The sequence below is a fragment of the Anarrhichthys ocellatus genome, unplaced genomic scaffold, assembly GCF_004355925.1.
Source record: "Anarrhichthys ocellatus isolate YVR2014 unplaced genomic scaffold, GSC_Weel_1.0 scaffold206, whole genome shotgun sequence".
Taxonomy (NCBI): Eukaryota; Metazoa; Chordata; class Actinopteri; order Perciformes; family Anarhichadidae; genus Anarrhichthys; species Anarrhichthys ocellatus.
In genome coordinates, this window is record NW_022280236.1 from 77,691 (window position 1) to 92,255 (window position 14,565).

General features: G+C 44.9%; 1 protein-coding gene across 7 annotated transcripts in view; it reads right to left on the minus strand.

The window, feature by feature from the left end:
* The window catches only part of LOC116400791 (filamin-C-like), a 42,122-nt gene that overhangs the window by 13,899 nt on the left and 13,658 nt on the right, over positions 1-14,565 (minus strand). For 4 of the 7 annotated variants that reach the window (XM_031878842.1, XM_031878840.1, XM_031878841.1 and 1 more), the window contains exons 7-28: positions 13,669-13,831; positions 13,376-13,576; positions 11,658-11,780; positions 9,602-9,739; positions 9,389-9,515; positions 8,603-8,739; positions 8,128-8,321; positions 7,936-8,049; positions 7,707-7,850; positions 6,792-6,915; positions 6,545-6,705; positions 6,367-6,457; positions 5,884-6,053; positions 5,674-5,791; positions 5,063-5,325; positions 4,241-4,838; positions 3,400-3,573; positions 2,056-2,218; positions 1,806-1,966; positions 1,556-1,723; positions 352-475; positions 119-275 (exon numbers count right to left, since the gene is read on the minus strand). In XM_031878842.1, coding sequence (XP_031734702.1) covers positions 119-275; positions 352-475; positions 1,556-1,723; positions 1,806-1,966; positions 2,056-2,218; positions 3,400-3,573; positions 4,241-4,838; positions 5,063-5,325; positions 5,674-5,791; positions 5,884-6,053; positions 6,367-6,457; positions 6,545-6,705; positions 6,792-6,915; positions 7,707-7,850; positions 7,936-8,049; positions 8,128-8,321; positions 8,603-8,739; positions 9,389-9,515; positions 9,602-9,739; positions 11,658-11,780; positions 13,376-13,576; positions 13,669-13,831 — 3,813 coding nt within the window. The remainder of the gene's footprint in view (positions 1-118; positions 276-351; positions 476-1,555; positions 1,724-1,805; positions 1,967-2,055; positions 2,219-3,399; positions 3,574-4,240; positions 4,839-5,062; positions 5,326-5,673; positions 5,792-5,883; positions 6,054-6,366; positions 6,458-6,544; positions 6,706-6,791; positions 6,916-7,706; positions 7,851-7,935; positions 8,050-8,127; positions 8,322-8,602; positions 8,740-9,388; positions 9,516-9,601; positions 9,740-11,657; positions 11,781-13,375; positions 13,577-13,668; positions 13,832-14,565) is intronic. The other 3 variants (XM_031878845.1, XM_031878844.1, XM_031878843.1) reach the window with 1 other exon arrangement.

A 14,565-nucleotide genomic window follows, 5' to 3' on the forward strand; every position in this document is an offset into this window, starting at 1 on the left:
CCTATGATGAAGGAATTTATGCCATGAGGACCAAATCAGACACTGGCAGACCTTAGTGGACCATAGAGGACGGTGTGACCCTGATGTTCCTAAAGCAGGACTGGACTCTGGGACTCACCAGGATCTGAATGGTGAGCAGTCCCTCTCCGGCATCTCTGGCATCGATGGTGAACTCCACCGGCAGACTGGCTGGAACTCCGGATGCATTCAGACCCGGACCGCTGGCTCGGACTTTACTTGCATCGTGAGCCGGTAACGTCTTGATCTTAAAAGGACTGAGAGGAACCGGATTGGAAGGTTAGACCTGAACCAGTACAATCAGGACTTCTTCATATATGTTTCGGTACCGACCTGCGAGGGACCTCCTGGTCGGCGTACTTCACACAGACCGTGTACGGGCCGTCGGCGGAGAGAGTGTAGATGACGGTGTGAGAACCGTCTCCATTATCGGTGACGCTGATCGGCTCGGTCACACCTGGAGGGGAACCGGAGTTTAAGAATAAGTTCTATACCGTAACAAAGTTACATCACAAAGACCTTTGTGGAAACCTAGAAGACCAATTAGACCTAGAAGAAGAAGAAGAAGAAGAAGAAGAAGAAGAAGAAGAGAGGAAGAAGAACAACAGGAAGAGGAAGAAGAAGTAGAAGAGAGGAAGAAGAAGAACAGGAAGTAGAAGAAGAGGAAGAAGAAGGAGAAGGACAGAGAAAGAAGTGGAAGAAGAAGTAGAAGAAGAGGAAGATGAAGAAGATGAAGAAGAGGAGGAAAAAGAAGAAACAGAAGAAGAATAAAATAAGTTCTATACCTTTTAGACTTTAAGACTGATGGAAATTAGTCTTCCTCGACTTCTACCAGGGACTTGTTCTGAAGAAGACTTGAGTTCAAACTAACTGAGTTTTGGACTGAAGGGTCTTCAGGCAGACCAAAACCCCAAAACCTGACCAAATCTTGGGTCCACACTGTCTACAACATCTTATTTTCTAACTGGTCTGACTGGACGTCTCTGGATCTCAGGTCATACATCTCATACATAATGTGCATTATAATGTGCAGTCATATTATCATTATGACTGTTGGAGCCATAATGTGGTTTTGTTGTTTTGTTTTGTCTTTGAGGGAAACACGGAGTGTGTACACATGCAGTTCTGACATTGAACAGTGGGTGGCACATTAACCTAAAAGTGCATATATGTACGTAAGTGTAATTAGAATCAGGTGTGTGTGGACGGGAAGCTAACAGTTTTTGACCGTGTCAAGGTGCCGTGTCAGGGTGCCGTGTCAGCGTAGAGTTTCAAGGTGATATATTATCCTGTCAAGTATCCTGTGGTGTTCTGTTATGGTGTCAATGTGCAAACGGAATAAATGGATCAACGGATCGAAAGAAAGAAATTGGACAGTGAAATGTTTGTGGAACATGCGTCCGAACAAGTTCTCCCGTTTGCCCCCCAGTGGCTTTAAGATATAAAATGGATATTTGTTAAAGTCACTACAATGACTTTTCCTGAAGGAAAGTCGAGACGAAGAAACTCAGGTATAAGAAGACAAGGACGGTCTCACCTGTGGGCCCGTACAGCTGGACCTCCAGGGGGGCCTCCCCGGCCTTACTGCTGTCCACAGTGAAGGTCTGAGGGACGTGGGCTCGGACTCCACTTCCCAGTCCGGGACCTGAACACTTGACTTTACTGGGATCCACCAGCTCTCGCACTGGGACCCGAAACGGGCTCCCTGCAACACACACAGAGGTTATGAGTCATTGCTGGAACCAGACCAGACCAGACCCCCAAAGAGACTTGGTTCAGACCATCACCTGGGATAGGAAGGCCTCCGAAGGTGATGTTGACATCGTACTCTCCAGGAGTAAAGGGGATGTACTCCACGCTGCAGCTGCCATCTTTGTTGTCCTTACAGGACATCTTCGCCTCAGATGGACCCTCAATGGCCAGACCAAGACCTCCGGTGCCAGCACCTCTGAGGGGGAGACGAGGGGGGGGAGGTTTAGACTCGGTCTGAGACCTTTAGAGCTGTTTGATTGAGATTAATAGCTACAGTAAAATCACCTGGTCTCGACGGTGAAGCGGTTCGGTTTGTTAACCAGGCCTTCCTCCAGACCCGGACCGTAGGCTCGGACTCGACTGGGGTCACAACCCTCCGTCACAGACACCCTGAACGGACTCTTCGGCACCGAGACCTCATCAAACAAGACCACAATCAGATGCAGACCTGCAGACAGACGTTGGTGGGTCGTGTTTTGTTTTATCAGGTCTGTGTCAAACAAAGGGGTCTAAACGAGACCCTTATGGGGCTACTGGTGGGACTTTAGTCCTCTGATAAAAATACAACTTATTACTAAATAACAGATACAAATTGATGACGTTTTAAGTAGGAAAATGGTCTGTTTGACTCTAAATGGACCATAATGTACTAAATGAACATCATGCTGTATTGAAGAAGACTTGAAACTAGAGATTGAGACCATAAACTCATGTTTACAATGTTTACTGAGGTAATAAATCAAGAGAGAAGTAGAGTCATTTTCTCATAGACTTCTATACAACCAGAGGAGTTGCCCCCTGGTGGACACTAGAGAGAATGCAGTTTTAACACGTGAAGCTTTGAAGAACTTAAAGAACCGGAGGTTGTTTCTTGACTCGTTTTTTTTCCATGCAGGGTTTTGAACCATCAACTGTTCGGCCACAAAAACCTACACGTTCATCAAGTTTATGTTGTTTAACAGGAACTGAATATGACTGAGGCCTCCACAGGGAAGAGTATTTCTGTCCCACAATGCACTGGGCTCCAGCATGTCACACATTACTATCAGTGGAAAACCATCTGCTGCAGCTATTAATACCAGCTGCCCCCCCCCCCCACAGGCCTCTCCACATTCATTAAGTTACACCTTAAATACAGTTTTCTACCTTCGTTAATCTGTTCTCTGTGTTTATGTGAGCATCACTCAAAACTTCTTAATCTTTCTGATTAACAAGAAAACATGTTGGTTTTGAATCGTTGAATTCTTTTCCTTTGCGAGAACCACAGGGTCCTTTAATTCAACATTATAATGTGTTGTTGTGGAAAACAACCCCATAAAACAGCAGCGAAGGACAAGAAGAAGAACAAGAACCCTCCAAAGTGATCTGGTTCTCTCCGGTCCCATCCCCCTAGACTAAAACCCTGTAGAGTCTCTGGGTCCTCGTAGGCCGTGTACTCCACCATGTAGGTCCCGTCCCCCCTAGACTAAAACCCTGTAGAGTATCTGGGTCCTCGTAGACCGTGTACTCCACCCTGTAGGTCCCGTCCCCCCTAGACTAAAACCCTATAGAGTCTCACCGTCCTCGTAGGCCGTGTACTCCACCATGTAGGTCCCGTCCCCCCTAGACTAAAACCCTGTAGAGTCTCACCGTCCTCGTAGGCCGTGTACTCCACCCTGTAGGTCCCGTCTCCTTTGTCGGTGACATAGGCGTCCGTGTTGACGCCTGACGGGTTGGAGATGACGGCTTTGACGAGACTGCCGCCGCTCTTGCAGTGCGCCCGGGCGTCCACGAGGAAGTGGGTGGTCACTTCCCTCAGGATGCCTGCAGAGGACCAGCAAACAAGAGTGACATTTTAATAATAAACAGCCAAAATATAATGAATTCTTAATTTAATCCAAACATTTGACAGAACCTCTGAGGCCCTTTACTTTGATTATTTTGGTTAAATGTGATTTCAAACGTTGATCACGTAAAGAAGATAAATGTTTAACATGTAGATCCACTTTAGAGAAACTCTGGTGACTTTATTACAACTGACTGAAGTCCAGTTAATGAACCAGTTAGCGCCTTAAAACTGATCTCAGAACAGCACAGAGCTGTAAAACACATCGATTTAAAATCAAATTGTTTATAACGTTTACTTCAATAACCCAAAATCCATCTAATAAACCCTCACTTATAAATCTGATCAAGAGCTTTAAAAATAATAATTTATCTCCAGCTTCCAAAACAAACTGCTTTATTAAATTAAATTTAATTATATTAAATTTAATTATATTAAATTATATTATATTTAGTTAGTATATTTAACAAGAATGTATATTAATTATTTATTTAAGGGATTGGTATTTTATAGTGAAATTATGATCTGGTAAATACTTTAAAAAGCAAGTCAAACTAAATCCATCTCATAAAGGACTCTAATAGATTCTGGATTTTATAAAAAATTATACAAACCACTTTGTAACTGACCTTCTTTCAGACTCACCTCTGGGTTCCACTCCCGGTCCGTGGACCTTCACCCCGCTGGTGTCCACAGCCGGGTCCACCTGTAGTCCGGCGGGGAACCCGGGCACCGTGAGTCCTCCGTACTTGATGGTGATGGTGTACGTGCCGTGGACCTGTGGGATGTAGGTGATGGAGTATGTCCCGTCGCCGTTGTTCTGGACGTGGACTTCGGCTTTGGCTCCGGACTCCGAGACGATCTCGATGGTGAGCTCGGCCTCTCCGGCTTTGGAGCAGTCCACCGTGAAGGATCCGTCCTCGTTGACCTTCCCTCTCTCCAGGCCCGGCCCGCTGGCCGTCACCTTGTTGGTGTCGAACTCCGCCTGGACCGCGGCCTTGAAGGGGGACCCGGGGATGTGCTGGTCCGCAAACAGGATGTTGATGGCGTACTCGCCAGGCTCCGTGGGCAGGTAGGACACGGAGCAGGATCCGTCACCGTTGTCCTGGCATTCGATCTTCGCCTCGCAGGGTCCCTCCACAGTCAAGCCCAGACCGCCAGTACCGGCTCCCTTTGTGTCGATTGCAAAGGGGGCCAGTTTACCCACAATGCCACCCTGAAGACCTGGACCGTAGGCTCGGACCTGGAGGGTAAACGAGCCAAAGAGATGAGACTAGTTTGGAGCCAGAAACATGGACGGACTTTTGGACATGGTAGATCCAGTAACCAGTTCACCAAGACCAAGAAAGGTTTCTGAAGACCAAGAGATGTTTACCGGGACCCAAACCGGTTTACTAAGACCAGTATTATATAATGATATTCTATCTCAGCATAATTCTGAAGGACTTTTGTTTCCTGAGGTCTCACCTTCGAGGGGTCCGGCGGCATGATGCCCTCCACGCTGAATGGACTTCCTGGTACGGGATTCCCGTCGTAGCCGATGTCCACTCGGTACTGTCCTTCCTCGTTTGGGATGTACTTCACCATGTGCACCTCGTTGGCCGTGCCGGACTCCATCTTGCAGGGGATCGGTCGGCGTGATGGCGAGGTGATCTTGACCTCCAGTCGTCCCTGACCTCCGGCCTCACGAGTGCTGACGGTGAACTCCTCGTCCTTCCCGACATCCACCTCTTTGATGAGCACACAAACACAGACAGACGAGATTTTAAAAACAAATAATGTTTCCTTTTCATTTGTCATGTAAGTGAATATTTGGTTCTCAACGTTACCAGATCTGTAGGAAGACCTGATTCCTGACAAACTTCTTGAGGAACTATTTTAACTAAATGTTCAGGATTTAAACTGAAGACGATTCTACCTGATGGTACTAGGGGTGCAACGGATCACAAACCTCACGGTTCGGTTTGGATCACGGTTCTTGAGTCATGGTTCGGATCATTTTTCGGATCAGCAAAGAAAAGAGTTTGAGAAAATGTTCCCCGGTGGTTCCGGTAGAAAGTGCCGACAGACGTACTCACTGTTGTTCAAACCCTGAACCTTGACCTTGTTGAGGTCCAGCGGGGGGGCCACGCTGATGTTGAAGGGGCTCTTGGGGATGGGGTCTCCTCCGTGACACACGGTGACGGTCGTGATCCCCTGAGGAGAGATCACACAAAAAGAGACTACACAGTGAGCTCTGGATCGTGGTTCAGCTCACACCAGAACCGATGTGGATCCGTTGGTCTCACCTGCTGGACGGCGGTGTAGCGGACCGTGTACGAGTAGTCGTGGTTGTCGATGATCTCGAAGTCTCGGACCGTGTCACCTTTGGCCGATCCGGTGAAATGGACCTCGGGTTGGGCTTTACCGGCTCCCTTCGTGTAGATGGTGAAGTGGGTCGGTTTCCCCACTTCAACTCCTACAAGTTACACGTAGAAAGACAAATAAACTGGAGGCTTTTAGAGGGATTTATTGCTACTTTTACTTTGGTAAAGCGTCTAAATACGTAAGTTATTCAAAAGCACATGACACATTATTTTCTGGAGCAAAAACCAACACAAAGACGTAGAAACATGAGCACTAATTACTACATTACTGTGGTTTAATCACTTATTCATGGCCTCAAGTGAAGTGATTCCAATAGAAGAACACCTTTTACTGAATCTATAACATGTCTGGAGTGCAGAGCTTTCTTCCCTGCAGGATAAAAATCACACCTGAAGTCGGCTCACCTGTCTTGCTGAGTCCGGGTCCTTCTGCTCTGACTTTAGCTGCATCATGGGAAGGATCCACCTTTATTCTGAAGGGGCTGATGGGGATTTCCTGTTGCAACATTTAAAGGCGAGAGGTTCGTTTCCCTGTGTCTCATATTAATAAGAAACTTTTTTTTTTTTTTTACCTGTCTCTCACCTGATCGGCGAACAGCACCATGATGGTGTACTGACCGGAACCCGGAGGCGTGTACTTCACCGTGAACGTGTCGTTGTCGTTCTTGATGATGTCGAAGTCGATGTCGGCCTCCGCGGGACCGACCACACCCGGAGCACACTTGATCCCGATGCTGACGTCACCTGAAAGGTAACAAGGCTTATAATAAACCTCACAAAGTAACACCACTAAAGAGGATCAAGGACATGAAACCAGAACCGGGTCCCACCCTGTCCGGCCTCGCTGCAGTCCACAGTGAAGTACGTGGGCTCGTTGGCCTTCAGGCCCGTCTTCTCCACACCTGGACCGTAAACCTTCACGTTCTCTGGATGGCTGCCTTCTCCTATCGTCACCTGGATCACACCAAACATTTATTAAAGTGGCATCAACCATCATCTGAAACTACTTTCCATATTCTACCTCCCCCACAGTATTCACTGTTGTTTATTTCCTCTTCATATCATTCGTTGTATAATTGTACGGAGGCCCTGAGAGGAGATCTGATCTAGATAGTTTTCTCTCCTGTGTTTAGGACTTGAAAACAAGTGACACAAATAGGTGTTAATGTTTTTATCAGGATCATTTTTCCAAGTTCCTTAAAATTAATTTTTCATCTGTGAAAAAAGTGTTTGTTGTTGTAATATTCATGTTGGCCACAAGGGGCTGAAGTGCACCACTACCTCATGTTCTCAGTAGCTTTTAGTTATTTAGAACATGAGGTAGTGGTGCACTTCAGCCCCTTGTGGCCAACATGAATATTACAACAACAAATACTCAGTTTTCACCTGTTTCCAAGTCATAAACACAGGAGAGAAAACCATCATCAGTATTTATTTTTATCACTTGGCTATCAGAGCCACCGTACATTTTCTGTTTTAATTTATTATTTTTGATATTTTTTTTTGCATCTGTTTTTTTGTGTGTATTTTTAATCTCTTTCTACATCCTTTAGTCTTTGGAGTTCCTCAAGGTTCGATCCTTGGTCAACTATAACTCTGTACTTATAGAACTAACGCCTGTACTTATAGAACTACCGCCTGTACTTATAGAACTACCGTCTGTACTTATAGAACTACCATCGGTACTTATAGAACTACTGTCTTCGAACCACCGACCCGCATTACCCAGTGTGTTGGTTCTTTACCCTGAAGGGGCTGCTGGGAACGTTGACCTCCCCAAAGGTGATGATGATGGTGTGTTTGATGGGTTTGGTTGGAACGTAAACACAGAGGAAGCTGCTGTCTCCGTTCTCTGAGATCTGGATGTCGATGGGGAAACCTTCTGCGTCCTGGAAGCACACAAACATTCACTGATCTCCACTTGACATCATATACACATATATAGGTCGACATCTTTGACCTGTGATTGGTCACCTGAGCGTAGAGCTTCAGCTCTCCTCTGCCGGCTCCCTGGGCGTCGATGGTGAAGTTGGCGGGTTTGTTGACGATGCAGCCCAGCGGCTCCAGACCCGGACCGAAACATCTCACCTGAGGACGAAACATCCCACATTCAGCACATCACTGTCTGACGGTAAAAACCTCTAAAAGTCGAGGTTCTGGTCTCACGTTTTCTGGGAAGACGTCGTTGGCGGCGGGGAGGACGTGAGCCATGAAGGGACTGTCCTTGATGTCCTCGTCGTCACAGATCACGTGCACGGCGTAGTCACCCGGTTCGGTCGGCCAGTACCGAACGTCACACGACCCGTCGCCTTTATCGTCGCACTCAATCTTCGCCTGAGACGGACCCTCGATAGAGAACCCTGCAGATGATGCACGACGAATTAAACACCTCATATATTCTGTATTTATATTTATATATTTATATTTATATATATACAAATATTTATATCTACGTCTTACAGGTGCAGCTAGAAGAAAAGTCGTGTTATTAAGTTGTGAATAAACTTTAAAGAAATCTGACCACTAGTTGTTGAGATCCTGTACGTTTCTCCTGTTTAAGCCCCTCCCCCTAGCCACCTGTCAATCATTGAGAGCAGCAGGTGAGTGTTTGTGATTGGTCCTTTTGTGTGTCGTGACGTACCGAGTGTTCCCACCTCCGTGCCGATGGCCTCCACCACAAAGTCGGCGCTCTTTCCCACCATACTGGTCTCCAGACCTGGACCCCAGGCCCTCACCTTCTGAGGCCCCGCCTCCTCACTCACCTGGACCTCGAACGGACTGAAAACACACCCACACACACCCACACACATACAAATTATGATCCCATACAGAAATGAAATATAACAAACGTGTATCATTACGCTACGTTTAAAGGTTCAACTAGAAGTACAGGAATATAAAGAGACAATGTTTTACTCAACAAGAGAACGTTTCCACAGACAACAAATTAAATTCTAATCAAAATACCATTTTAAACTGTATAAAATGTAGCTGAGTTTGTTTTACATCTATATCCATTCAATCTGAGCCTCTGGAGTCCCTCAAGGTTCTATACTGGGTCCTTTATAATTCTGTATTGACATGGAACCACTTGGTTAAATGATACAAATATTTAGTTATAAATTCAACATTATGCACCAATGTGTAAAAGAGACATTATCCTTGAACAATTAATATATTATTAAGTATAATAACCATGCACTATAAGTGTTTAAATACTTCAAATTGAAAACAAGCTTAATATAGAGAGAGGGTTGTATTTAAGTGATTCATCATGAGTCATAATGATATATTTTCAGAGTAAAACCTCTGGAGTCCCTCAAGGTTCCATCCTGGTCCCCGATAATTCTCATGAAGCACTAAAAGTCTCCATATGACGGATGAACTGCACCTGTGTGACAACAATACGATGAGCTGAGTGTCTCACCTGCGTGGGATGCCGTGTCCTCCCCAGGTGATGGTGACCACGTACTTCCCCGTCACGATGGGGTAATAGTTACACTCAAACACCCCGTTGTCCATCTCCAGAACCTTCACTGGCTCCTCCAGACCCTCTGGGTTCAGACAAAGACGTCAGTGCCGCTCATGGTGAACATTAAAGGTGCATTTCAAAGTAAAAGACGGATGCCTGGTGTCTCACTTGGTCCCTTCACGGTGACTTTGAGCTCTCCGCTGCCAGCTCCTTTAGTGTGGACTTTAAAATCGCCCACTTCCTTCACCCTCAGACCCTTCAGCTGCAGACCTCGACCCGACGCCCGGCAGGCATTAGGGTTACAGGCTGTGAGGACCAATCAGAAGGAGGCGAAGATAATGAAACACTCACTCCTGTTTGTCCTAAAACCAGTCGGCCCAGTCCACTCTGACTCTATGAACTAAGTATAGATTACAAGTTAGTCTAACAAGTTAGATAACACAATACTTATTATTGTATTTATATATTTTATAATAAATAAAAACACAATACTTATTATTGTATTTATATATTTTATAATAAATAAAATCACAGTACTTATTGTATTCGTCCTCTCTTCTTGTGCACATTCATTAGTAATTTGTCCTCATTCATAAAATAAAGTACAAAAAGCTTAATCGTGGCTTGACTTATTAAATGAATGCTCTCCAGCAAATAATTGTTCTTACATATTTTTAGTTTGTGCTCTCAAATGATGAACTTAGAAACAATAAATGCAACATAGAGTTAAACTTTGTTTTCGAGTGAATAACCGAAGCAGCTTGTTAATAGCAGTTAGTTTAGTTTGTTTTGTGGAGTTTATTTAAACGTATTGAACAATAAATAAATAAATGAAGAGCTGAATTAATAACATATGAAAATATGAAAACAAAAGGTTGTTGGGAGGACACAGCTTTAATCCTTAAATGACTCATTGTGAGGATTTATCTAAATAATTAAACTTCATAAAATGTCTAAAATATAATAATGTTCTATATGAAGCCAGAATAAACACACACACAGATCATCTGTTAGTCAGCTGATCAGTGCTGAGAGAAGCTGAGGCTGAAAGGAAAAGCAGCAAAGAAGAAACAACAGATATGATCAGACAGAAGGTCGATGAGGAAACATATACAAAGATATAGATATGTATAGATATGATCAGACAAAACAGGAAAACACTTTCAGCTCAGATTCACTCTCACGTTTATGCAGAAAAGGACTTAATTTACAGTTTTTATGTGAACAGAACAAAATGCAGAAAAGTGAAAAGGAAGAAGAAACCGAGATGATGATGAAGATGAAGATGAATGAGACACTAGTTCTACTGCTTAACGTCTGGATTATAGGTTCGTATCATCACAGGAAGGACAGTGAAGGATTTAAACGTGTTTTAGAGGATTAAGACAGATTAATAATCTTTTGATGAGTTTCTACAATTTCAGACGGTTTTATTCTGAATACAAAGACAGATTCTGATTCTGACTGGACGTCAATGTGAACAAAGTAAAAATATTATATTAACGACTCTCTCAGCCTTGAAGTCACAATGAATCTATTTATGTTTTCTTGTAATATTTTAAATATTTAGTGAAGATGTTGAACATCTGACTGGATATTCTGCTGGAGTTCTATGACGATGTTGTGAACAGATGTTTCCTGTTAAACGTTTACTTCAGTTCATAAAGGCTTTTCTGTTTTCTGATTCTCGGAGATTATTATTTATGAGAGAAAAAGCTTCTCTTAGGGACTCGAGGTGACACTTGGTGAGTCCTTCACTGAAGTCTTCCTGGAACATTTAAAACGATTTCTGAGCTACTTGTTCTGTTAATCAGACCGTGAAACATGTCAAACACAAGCTGTCTGAACTCTGATCACATTCTTGGACCCTAAAATCAAATTTACAGGACAGTTTGTGAAAATCTGTCCTGGGACACCAGACCGGACTTTGATAGATTTAGATGTAAAACATACATGATGTCATGTTTGCAGATATTTGGAGGCCTGATCATGAGTCCAGAGAGGACTCCACACATCCACATTCACTCCGTCTCTGTAGAAGAAGAAGAAGAAGAAGAAGAAGAAGAAGAAGAAGCTGCTCAGCAGGAAGCCGGTGCTGCACATGCTGTAAAGCTGGGAGACCCTGTTTCAGAGGGGTCAGAGATGGTTTTCAGTTGAGGTGGAACGAAACCAGGCGAGCAAGAAGGCTCCAGTCACAACCCCGCCCCCCCCAGCCTGTACTAACTTGGTCGCCTGGGTTTGGGCGGTGTTGGAGGGGGGGCCCTCCTGGTCTGGTCTGAGGGTGGGGTGCGTGCGGAGTGAGGTGCAACCTGCACCGGAGACCCGGGAGGAGGGGCGCTCTGTGAAACTGAAGGAGGGAACAACAGTGATGATACATATGTAGTACAGGAAGGGAGGAGGGACAGAGAACCCCAGACCAGCAGACAGCCAGACCAGTAGACGGTTAGACCAGCAGGATGCCAGTCAGCAGACTGCCAAACCAGCAGGCAGAGTCCGGTTCTGCAAGTCTAAAGTCTAACACTTTAGTCAAGTCTAAACTCAGAAGAAAACTCAAAACTCAAAAAAGTCAGAAGTCCGGTCACAAGCCGAGAAAAGGCCAGTCCCAAATCAAGACCGGCAAACCTCAAGTCAGGTTCAAGTACACCAACAGCTGCACCTGAAGAAATTCAACCTGTCAAAGACAATGATGGTGCACTTCTACACTGCCATCATTGAGTCCATCTTCTGCTCCTCCATCACGGTCTGGTACGCTGCAGCCACTTCCAAGGACAAGGGCAGAATGCAGCGCATCACTCGCTCTGCTGAGAGGGTGATTGGCTGCAATCTGCCATCCTTCCAGGACTTGTTCACTTCAAGGACCCTGAAGCGAGCAAGGATTGCAGCTGACCCCTCTCACCCTGGACACAAACTGTTTGTGCCCCTTCCATCTGGCAGGAGGCTGAGGTCCATCAGGACCAAGACCTCACGACAAATGAACAGTTTCTTCCCGTCCGCAGTCGGGCTCATTAACAGAGTCCGGGTCCCCCACTGACTGTCATCCCCAGGACAATCTCCTATCGGTCACTCCCCTGCACATCCCTTCTAGGTTCTTATTTAAACACACTCGACACTTTTACACTACACTTACATCTCACTTGTTTATAGTCCTGTTATCTGTTCGTTTGTGCACTTTATTTTATATTTTTCTGTACATTGTAATATGTTTCTACTTTGCACTGTATTGATGGTTGTTGATTGTTAAATGTTATGCACTTCCCGTCATGTCAGATTCCTTGTATGTACAACATACCTCGGCAATAAATGGTTCCGATTCTTATTCTGAAGTCAAAGAAAGACGAGTCTCAAGTCAGGTCTAAAAAGAAAAGTCCTGAAGTCAAGTTCCAAGATTTACAAGTTCTAAGTCAAGTCAAACAAGTTCTAACTCAAGTCCAAGTCAAAGATGGACAAGTCCCAAGTCAGGGGTTCAGTCTCATCCTCAGAAAAGGACCAAGACTAATGAGTCTCAAGTTGAGTCCTAAATCAAATCCAAGTCCTTTCAGACGAGGTCCTCCATTAAAGAAAAGTCGAGTCCATCCAAACATCCATCCTGGTTCTGGTCCCATCTGCAGACCAGCAGACCAGCAGAGCACCAAGAAGACTGAACACAACAGCCCAAAAACCACGACAGCACAGCTTCAGCCACTAAAAACCCAACAAGCACCAACTGTCCCATCAGACCTGGACCCAGACTGACCTGCAGATCTGACTGAACTGTTACGTTTTAGTTCTTTAATCCGTCAGTCTGGACGTCAGATTTCAATGTGACACTCGCTCTGATTAGAAAAACATGCATTCGATATTTCAGACACCAGATTCTCGTTCATTTACAACAAAACTTTAAAGGAACCACAGAGAGCATCTAGAAGGAGAAAAGGGTATTTCAGAGTGTAAGATGAAACCCACCCTCTGAGATGTGGATGGTGAAAGGGCTTCTGGGAATCTGCTGCCCAGCAAAGGTCACGTAGACGGTGTGAGGTCCCTCCAGGACGGGAACATAGGTGCAGCGGAAAATACTGTCCCCTTTGTTCTCCAACACAATCTCCACTGTGTCCCTCCGGCCGTTCGAATCCACAATGATGACGCCCACGTCTCCGGCACCGGCCCCTGGAGGACAGACGGACAAGGAGACTATCAAACACTGAAGAACGAATGTGACGTTCACTGAAACGACGTCAGACGGACTGAACCTGGATTACCTGCAGTGTAAATATCAAAGTACGTGGGTTTGTTGGCCACGTTCCCCGCCTGCTGCAGTCCCGGCCCACGGGCCTGAACTCTTGTCGGGTCGCCCATCGCCTTGGAAATGTTTACCATGAAGGGACTTCTGTCGATGTCCTGCCCAGCAAACAGCACCTTCACCTGGCGGGGGCGGTGACATAAAGGCCTGTCAGGGTTTCATTAATCCAGTAGAATAAAAGTCACCTGGAGGCTTCTGGTTGTTACTTTTGAAATAAAGTTCTTAAAAAGAAGGATTGTGAACTTTGACTTGACACAAGAAAAATAAATAAACTACTTCTTTAACGTCACAAACTTATTACTAAGACTTCTTAGTAATAGTGATATATGATACATCTTCCCACATATGTTCTAACCTCCATGTGGACATACGAAGGACGATATTGTGCATGTGTAGACTACAATGTTCTGTCTGTTATTAGAAAAGTTTTAAATATCAACAAAACATCTTGAACTTTAACTGTAGAACTTGTCACGACTCAAATTTAGTCCTGAGCCAAAAGAGAAGGTTCTCTGAAGAGTAAAACACCTGAGTTTGATCCAACAGGTCATTTATACCACGTTTCAACCAAATACATGTAGAAGCAACAGGAACTAAAGCAGGAACTAAAGCAGGAACTAAACCAGGAACTGAAACAGGAACTAAAGCAGGAACTTAAGCAGGAACTAAAGCAGGAACTAAAGCAGGAACAAAACCAGGAACGAAACCAGGAACTAAACCAGGAGCTAAAGCAGGAACTAAACCAGGAACTGAATCAGGAACTACACCAGGAACTGAAACAGGAGCTAAACCAGGAACTAAACCAGGAGCTAAACCAGGAACTGAAAACAGGAGCTAAACCAGGAACTAAACCAGG